The 9,227-nt window shown below is 42.3% G+C and overlaps 1 protein-coding gene and 2 non-coding genes across 4 annotated transcripts in view; all 3 read left to right on the top strand.

Moving 5' to 3' along the window:
- CKAP5 (cytoskeleton associated protein 5) overlaps positions 1-9,227 on the top strand; it is a 74,558-nt gene that overhangs the window by 51,327 nt on the left and 14,004 nt on the right. For both annotated transcript variants that reach the window (XM_024133123.2, XM_055078777.1), the window contains exons 28-34: positions 543-692; positions 996-1,199; positions 1,409-1,544; positions 1,970-2,163; positions 3,366-3,538; positions 4,713-4,886; positions 5,108-5,228. In XM_024133123.2, the coding sequence (XP_023988891.1) occupies positions 543-692; positions 996-1,199; positions 1,409-1,544; positions 1,970-2,163; positions 3,366-3,538; positions 4,713-4,886; positions 5,108-5,228 (1,152 nt within the window). The remainder of the gene's footprint in view (positions 1-542; positions 693-995; positions 1,200-1,408; positions 1,545-1,969; positions 2,164-3,365; positions 3,539-4,712; positions 4,887-5,107; positions 5,229-9,227) is intronic.
- LOC112067488 (small nucleolar RNA SNORD67) lies at positions 1,653-1,763 on the top strand. The gene has a single exon (XR_002893307.1). It is a non-coding gene; the product is annotated as a small nucleolar RNA SNORD67 (small nucleolar RNA).
- LOC112067489 (small nucleolar RNA SNORD67) lies at positions 5,279-5,374 on the top strand. Its single transcript, XR_002893308.1, has one exon. It is a non-coding gene; the product is annotated as a small nucleolar RNA SNORD67 (small nucleolar RNA).

The following is a 9,227-nucleotide window of genomic DNA, read 5'->3' as shown; positions in this document are numbered from 1 at the left end:
ATGGCACACGGGCACAGCCGCTCCGCGGCATGTGGGATCCTCCCATACCGGGGCGCGAACCCGGTTCCCCTGCATCGGCAGGCGGACGCGCAACCACTGCGCCACCAGGGAAGCCCTAATCTTTCACTCTTATAAACTATATTGCCATGGGCATCTTTGAATATAGGTTTTGTGCACATATGTAAGTATATTTATATTAAACTCCTAGAATAATATGTACATTTAAAATTTTGATAGATATTTCAAATTTGCCCTTTATTAAAATTGTACCAACGGTATCCACCATGTTATACAATAACAGATCATTGATTTTTCTAGTAAGAATTGCTGAAAATTCTATTCCTAGAAGATTTTCAGAGTTAAGCTTCCAGAAGTATGACAGACAGATTGAGAGTACATTTTGCATTCATACTTAATTATACATTAATCTTGGTGAATTTAAAAATATCCTATTAAACTGATTCCTGCAGCTGCTTTAAATATAGTTCTCTACCACATTTCAGTTGAACACCTTACAGCTCCTTTTCACTGTTTTTTTTCAGGTGCTGAAGTGGAATTTTACTACTCCACGGGATGAATACATTGAGCAACTAAAAACTCAAATGTCTAGCTGTGTGGCTAAATGGTTACAAGATGAGATGTTTCACTCAGACTTTCAGCATCACAACAAAGCCCTTGCTGTCATGGTTGATGTAAGTTTGCAACAAAATAAATATGCATGAATCTCAGGCATGAAAATACTGAGCCCTGTAAAATAATCAGAAGTTTGCATGAATTGAGAAGGAACTGGAATACACCGTTCTCTGTTTTTAGAGCTGTCTTATTATCTGATAGAATAAATGACTATATGTCTATAGTTTGGGGTCTTAAATGGAGGCTTGAAAATCTATCATTTTCTTTTTGCACTGCAGTAAAATTTGAGAGTTACTTGCCTAATAGAACTTAAATTTTTATACAATCTAATTTGTGAGGGTTTTGTATTGTTTTGTTTCAAGCACTTGGAGAGTGAAAAAGACGGTGTCATTGGTTGCCTGGATCTTATCTTAAAGTGGCTTACCCTGCGGTTTTTTGACACCAATACAAGCGTCCTAATGAAAGCCCTAGAATATTTAAAATTGCTCTTTACCCTGCTGAGTGAGGAGGAGTATCATCTTACTGAGAATGAAGCATCTTCCTTCATCCCCTATCTCATCCTCAAGGTAATGTGTTGTTCTCACTTTGGAAGATTACTCAAGTTCCCAGCGACTTCAGTTCCTGTACTTTTATTCCCTCTCCCCTCTTCATTTATTGTATGATGATGATACCTTCCACCACTCATTTTATTCTTTCAAGATGTAGTGACACACAAGGGGGTACCTTTGCTACTCAGAGAATGCCTCACTTAATCATTATTTTCCTTGTTGACTAGGTCGGAGAACCAAAGGATGTCATTCGTAAAGATGTCCGTGCCATCCTGAACCGGATGTGCCTTGTCTACCCAGCCAGCAAGATGTTCCCCTTCATCATGGAAGGAACCAAATCCAAAAACTCTAAGCAGAGAGCAGGTAAAGCAACAATTTAAATTGAGCCCTATGTCTGCAACAGTGACCTCTAAAAACAATAATTTCTAGATGAACCAGGAAATTTCTTGATTCTAACCTTCTGATTTGGACTGTGAGAGTGATGAGTTGCACACTGGTGGAGCCACAGTATCAGGTGATACAGGCACCGCTCAGTACCACCCTGGTGACAAAATCAAGTGCACAGGGGCCATCTGACTCACAGGCATCTCTTTCTTCTAGGAGCCCTTGCTATAACACCATTGTTTCATTGTGTATTTTATAGAAGGCACTAAACAAGGAAGAATTCAAGGCAGAGCCAGAATAAGATTTTAGACCTTCATGTATGCCAGGGAAAATGTATCTAGTAAAGATAGGTCTCTATGCCAAATCTCTGTTGAGTCTCCTTAATCTAGCCTTTCTCTCCCCAGAGTGCCTAGAAGAACTAGGGTGTCTGGTTGAGTCCTATGGCATGAATGTTTGCCAACCAACACCAGGAAAAGCCTTAAAGGAGATAGCGATTCACATAGGAGACCGTGACAACGCTGTGCGCAATGCTGCCCTCAACACCATCGTCACAGTGTACAATGTACACGGGGATCAGGTGTTCAAACTGATTGGAACTGTGAGTGACTTTTCTCTGAACGTTTTCAGCATGTTGTGAATTGCAAGATCACTTAGGTGTCAAGTTTCATGCCATCTCAACTCTAAGTTTTTACCACTTTTTGTTAAAACTCAACCTATCAATATGTCCTAGAATCCATATAAACCTTTGAGGGTGTCTCTGATTTCTGTAGGACATTTAGGCTGTGTTTTACTGGAAATTAGATTTTTTCTGAGCATTCCCCTCATAACCATTTGCTTTAGATTAAAACTATTTTTGAATCAAGAAATCTGAGCTAGTCTGGGATTTAAATTCTGCCTGGCCATCTCCTCAGTAATTTTTTTTATTTTTATTTTTTTTACGGTACGCGGGCCTCTCACTGTTGTGGCCTCTCCCATTGCGGAGTGCAGGCTCCGGACGCACAGGCTCAGCGGCCATGGCTCATGGGCCCAGCCGCTCCGCGGCATGTGGGATCTTCCCGGACCGGGGCACGAACCCGTGTCCCCTGCATCGGCAGGCGGACTCTCAACCACCGCGCCACCAGGGAAGCCCTCCTCAGTAATTTTTAGTGCATTTATTTTCTAGTGAACAAGTACTCACTTGTGTATAATGTGGATTCTGGTACCTGTCAGATCAAAAGGGTCTTGAGCTGCAGCTATGAGCCAGACTCTCCAAGCATAGAAGGTTCTGCTTTTGACTCCTTACTTCCTCTGAGCCAGTCACTACTGTGGCTGGACCTGTTCTTCACTTCAGTTACCTCTTAGTAGCACGTGTATTTACCCTGTGCTTATATATTTTTACTTGTATTAATCTCATTAAATCCTCACTACAAGGCCAGTGAAGGAAATAAAACAGATGGGAATTTTACAGATGACCAAAAGTGAAGCTTCTTGCCCATAGTCACACAGCTAGTTAGTGGTAACACCAAAAAATGAGGAAGCTTCATTTAATTCTTGACCTTTTTATTTGTAGTTATTCATAGCCTTTCCTTTTCTGTCCTTTCCTTCTTTCATATGTTCTCTTATATAGCAAGTCAGGTTTTAGCGATAGTTGATTTTAAAATGATGTAGTGTTTTGAAAGGAAATTTACCCTAATGTACGAGGTTCTGTTTGCTTCGACATGAAAATGGATATTAATTCTTGGGTCTTCCACTTAGGTGTTTAAGTCTCTTCATATTCTAGTAGAGGGGTGTGCTAATAAATTAAATTTGGCCTCTTGACAGCTTTCTGAAAAGGATATGAGCATGCTTGAGGAGAGGATTAAGCGGTCAGCAAAGAGGCCTTCTGCTGCACCAGTAAAACAGGTGGAAGAGAAACCTCAGCGCACACAGAGCATAAGCTCCAATACCAACATGCTACGCAAGGGACCAGCTGAGGACATGTCCTCCAGACTCAAGTATGTGGATGGAGATAGTTGTCTGAGAGCATCTCTGTGGACTTTGCCTTGTGTGCTCAGAGCTTATCCTGTAACATAATCTTGAGTTCTTGTAGCCATTATCATGCATGACACAGTGTCTGGGTAAATGTCTTGTAACCAAATGTTAAATCCTTCAGTCTTCATCGTCTTTGTCTCAAAACCACTTCTAAATAGTCTTGTGCCTTCTTTCACTGCTTTTCCGTGGACAGAATTATGTATCGCACTTATAGGATGTAAGTACTGCCTGCTAATTTCTCATTAGCAGGGCTCTTATATCTTTCTAACTTCTGACTTGGATTCATCCCCTCTGGAGGGCTATTGGTGTAGACTTTATAACCAGGTAGAGGGTGTCCAAGTATCCCATGAATCAAGCCTTCCCTGAAAGTCCACTGGCTAGCAGAAGTGTCAACTCAATGTCATGTGGCTAAAATATGGGCTCACCTTCTTCCTTGTGTTATGTTTGGTCGTGCACAGGTTCCTGTTCGTCAGATAAGGCTGAGTAAAATGCATGCAACCCAGAGTTGGCTTAGGGACTCAAAAAACTGCCTTCTAAGCAAGATAGCTCTATTTTGGATCATATCATGAGTATAATTTTAACCAATTTGAATTTGGGGACTGTGAATGTCTATTGCTTGGATGTAATGCTGGCCCTGACCTGAGAGTGAGTATTCCTAAAAAGAGGTGATTGACTGTCCCTCAAGTATAAAATTTACTGAACACTGCATGGGATGATGCTTATAATTAGAAAAACGTAAACACTGGTTAAATTGGTAGAAAAGAACCAGGCAGTCTAGATATTTCTTAAATTTTTGCCCAGAAGTAGTGAGCTTTGAGTCAATATAAATATTCTTTATTATTTACTGCCCGAACTGGAATAGCATACAAGGTTTGTTGGCTTTAGTGAACTAGAGAGAATACTTACAACTTGGCAGTACTGTAAATACAAGTCAATCTTCTCTCTTAGGATATTCATGAACCAGTGTTGTTGCCCATTGAAGGCACTTGCTTAGACTCAAGGACTTAAATCATTCAGGGGGGCTGAAACCAGAAGTTGAACATCTGTCTTGCAGCTTTGGGGCAGCTGGCAGTGCTACTCTTGCCCTTTGGTTAAGAAGTCTCCTTTAGTTCAGGAGCCTCCTTTTGCTTCCCTTAGCCAAGCCCGAAGCATGAGTGGGCATCCTGAGGCAGCCCAGATGGTTCGCCGAGAATTCCAGCTGGATCTAGATGAGATTGAGAATGATAATGGTACAGTCCGATGTGAAATGCCAGAACTTGTTCAGCACAAACTGGATGACATTTTTGAACCAGTCCTTATTCCTGAACCCAAGTAAGTTAACCCATTTCATTTAAGTATAAGCAGTTCATGATCATCAGAGTGTATATGTTGAAAAGAGCTCTCTGTGCAGTTAGAACTTTTTAGAACAGATTACTATCTGACTAATAGCGGTTCTTTACTAAAACCTGGATCTAGTGGGGAATTGCATAATTCCAACTCATTGGGATACCTTATAATAAAGATTGAATATTTTCCTTTGCTCTACTCTCTAGGATCCGGGCTGTTTCTCCACACTTTGATGATATGCACAGTAATACAGCATCCACAATCAATTTCATTATCTCGCAAGTAGCCAGTGGTGACATCAACACAAGCATCCAAGCTCTGACACAGGTAATGGGGGTATTACCCATGACAGTAATTCCACTGGTGGCTATAGAGGCTGTAATAGTGATGGTTGCACACTGGTTACAGTATTAAGGGAGGCAGGCAGTGTTCAGTACCTCCCTGATGAAAAAAGTGCACAGGGACCACTGCCAGGCATCACTTGCCTCACAGGATAGAGCTGTGATAGAGCCTTGTTTTTTACAGTTGCATTCTTTCACCAGAGGCTGAAAAACAGCAATTGGTAGGAACCAGCTCTCATGGAACTTTCTTAGATTTTGATGGGCAGAGACAAACAAATAAAATATCAGATAATAGTAACTACTGTGTAAATATAACTCAAATGGGGTGATGGGAGAGAGGGAACTAAGTACTAGTTACTTAGATTGGTGGTCGGGGTTCAACCAGAGGACAGCTAGTACAAAACCTCTAGGGTAGGAATGACCTTGGTGTGGTCCAGGAAACAGTACAGGCCCATGTGCCTGGAACGTAGTGAGGAAGAGAGAGAATGGTACAGAATGAGATTTGAGAGGTGGATAGAGACCAGATCATGTGGCATTTTAAAAGCCCTGAGGGAGGTTTTGGATTTTAAGTGTGATGGGAAGCCATTAGAGAATTTTGAGGAAAAAGAAGCTACATGTTTTTTAAACACCTTTCTCTTCTTCCTCTGCTTCCCTTCCCTAACAGTCTAGTCATAAAGCCAGGAGGAGGGTAAAACAAGGTAGGCACCTACCTTGTGGCAAGGGGGTGGGAGTAGAGAGCCACAGTGGCCCAATGTGAGCGTCTTCAAGCCCAAACATTGTGAGGAGGCTGTCATTCAGGAGGGGTGACACACAGCCGGGAATCAGAGCCAAAGCAGGAAGAGGAAGATGTCCATGGGGGGAGCCGGTGTGGCATGGTAGTAGAACCCCAGGCAGGGTGAGGAGGACATCCGTATGTGTTGGAGGGGAGCAGGGCGGCATGCAGCTGGCTCAGAATAGGGAGCCAAAAAGCAGAGCCAAAGCAGAAGATGTGGGCCTGGAGAACAGCTGGTGGCAGAGGTGGGAGATTGGCTACAAACAAAGGGATTGGTCAAATAAATAAATATAATAAGGAAAATGGGAGCCAAGTTTCTTACTGTCAGAGAAGGGTGATACAAATATGGAAGGACAAGAAAATAGAAACTCCAGTGTTGGACCGGAATTAGATGTGTCAGTATGAACTCTTGGTTTTCAATACACAGATGTAGAAATAAATATCAATGTAAATGTATGTGCGTATGTATATATGCGGTATATAAATGTATGTTACAGATGATATGCCTATATTCCCTAGCTCTTTCCACTGAGAGGACCTGAGAACAGCAACACCCCAACAGCAATGAGCACCCCCAGATCTTGTCTCCTAAATACCACTTTCTTCTAAAAGGAATAACAGCTCCTTAAGAAGTGGCAGATTCCAGAGCTGAATCAGGGGAAATACTGGATGATTCTGGAGTATCTTGTTGTGCTAGACAGCAAGGATAGGCTCAGAGAATTGTAGGGACATGTCAGAAGGACACGCAGGCCAACTAGAACAGACTCCCTGTTGGAAAAGAGCACAGTTTGATAATAGTAATGAGTTATAACCCCATAAACAATACAATTTGTAAATTTATTGAATTTAATAAAATAGGAAACCGCAAGTCCATGCACATATAAACTAATTAAAAATTTGAAGAGAAATGGAATATTTACATAGTTTCATAGTACCTCTCCACAAAATACAAAGGACTAATAATATTAAAAGTACCCCCAAAATACAAAATACCAAGAATAATTTGACAGCAGAGAAGCCTAGCAGATACCACCTTGAGTGATCGAAGTAAACATCATCAGTCATGACAAAATGAAATCATGTACCACCTGATAGGATCCAGTGGGAATTCTGCATTACTTCGCTGAGATTCCTGATGTCGTCTATTCATGAGAAAACATCAGACAAGTGCAAATTGAGGGACATTTTCAAAATCTCAAGGTGAAGAAAGTCAAGGAAAGACTGAGGGAACTGGTCTAGAGTGCATGATTCTAGACGGGCCTTTTCGCTATAAAGAACATAATTGGGAAAAAAAAAAAAAAACATAATTGGGGCAACTGGAGAAAATGGGATATAGAGCCTGAGGATTAGGTGGTAGTAACATCAGTATTCCTGACTTTGATCCTTGTATCATGATTATGAAAGAGCATGTCTTGTTAAGAAGAAATATATGATGGGACTTCCCTGGTGGTCTAGCGGGTAAGACTCCACGCTCCCAATGCAGGGGGCCCAGATTTGATCCCTGATCTGGGAACTAGATCCCGCATGCATGCCACAGCTAAGTTTGCATTCTGCAACTAAGAAGCCCACATGCCGCAACTAAGAAGTGCACAGGCTGCAACTAAAGATCCCACGTGACGCAACTAAGACCTGGCACAGCCAAAATAAATAAATGAATAAATATTAAAAAAAAAAAAAAAGAAATACATGCTGAATTATCAAGAGGGTCATGGAGCATCAGACTGACAACTTGCAGATGATTCAGGATTTTAAAAAGTTCTTTTACTATACTTCCAATGTTTCTATAATGTTTGAACTTATTTTAATTGGGGAAAAAGTCACTTCTGGCCACTCGATAGAGACCAGATTATAGGCAGGGCAAGAGTGGATTCTGGGAGGCCTGTTAGACTGTTAGGAAGCTATGGTCGAAATTCATATGAAAGATATGTGCACTAGGGCGATCATTGTGGAGAGGAAGAAAAGTGAATGGTTTCAGGGTATCTTTCAGAGGTAGAGTCCACAGGACTTGGTGATAGATTGGATGTGAAATGTAAGGGAGGAGAGGAATCAATAGTAACTCCTTGCTGTTTGGCTTGAGCAACTGGGTGGATGGTGGTGCTGTGTACGGAGATGGGGAAGGATGGAGGAAGAGCAGGCTTGAGAGATTGGAAATCTAGAGATACGTCTTTGCTGTGTTAGGTCTGAGCAGAAGGGCAGAACCGGAATCCCAGCACAAGGTTTTTGATGTTGCTTGACAAATAGTCTCCTGTTAACACTTTTGCTGTTGGAAGAAAACAAATGGTGGGGAGTTTGGAAAACAGCGACTTGAATGCATGCATCCCTGTTGCCCTTCTCTATCAACTTCAATCCAAACCCATTTGCCTTTTCTGAGCAGAGGAGCTGGCGGGTCTGGTGGGTAGTATCTGAAGTGTCTAAGCAAATCTCAATCTCTGTCTGGTACAAGTACAAGATTTTTTCCCATATGGGCCTAAGGAAAACCTGAGGTTCAATAGTGCAGAGCCCAGAGAAGAGGATCAAAACACCAGAAATCCTGGAGAGAGATCTCTGTTCATCTGTGGAGATCGGTAGGTGCCCTAAAGGAAGGGCAGTGGTGGCTTATGTGAGTGCTAATAGGAGTACCTGGTGTTCTCCCTTGCCCCTAAGGAACTACAGGGAGCTGAACAAAAAAGGCTGAATTCACTCTCTGAGGCTGGCAAGTCTCTGACTTTTGTACCTTTAGAGACCAAAGAGCAGAAATGCCTGCTCTTGGTACTTTGCCAAACGACTGACAGCTTGCCAGTTGGTATACCACAAGCCTACAAGGGCGGAAATGCTCTATCTCCCATTTATTGCCATTGTTGAGGGTTTCCAAAAGGTAGACCCAAGACTGAATCTTGAATATGTAAAGAGTAATAACATGCCTTAAGGCACCCAGTAACTGGGAAGAAGAATAAAACAAAATAACCAGAACAGCAATGTCCTGGCAAAATGAAATTGCCAAAGGAGACAAGATGACCACAATGGGGAAGGGCATGGGGTCCAGAAAGACTCTTCCAAGCAAAAAAAATATGGTTTTAGAGTTTTAAAAAATTGAGTAGATGGGGCTTCCCTGGTGGCGCAGTGGTTGAGAGTCCGCCTGCCGATGCAGGGGACGCGGGTTCGTGCCCCGGTCCGGGAAGATCCCACATGCCGTGGAGCGGCTGGGCCCGTGAGCCATGGCCGCTGAGCCTGCGC

The sequence above is a fragment of the Physeter macrocephalus genome, chromosome 16 (assembly GCF_002837175.3).
Source record: "Physeter macrocephalus isolate SW-GA chromosome 16, ASM283717v5, whole genome shotgun sequence".
In the NCBI taxonomy this organism is placed as follows: domain Eukaryota; kingdom Metazoa; phylum Chordata; class Mammalia; order Artiodactyla; family Physeteridae; genus Physeter; species Physeter macrocephalus.
Note: the sequence above shows the minus strand (reverse complement) of the source record. Positions and strands in the feature narration are given on the sequence as shown.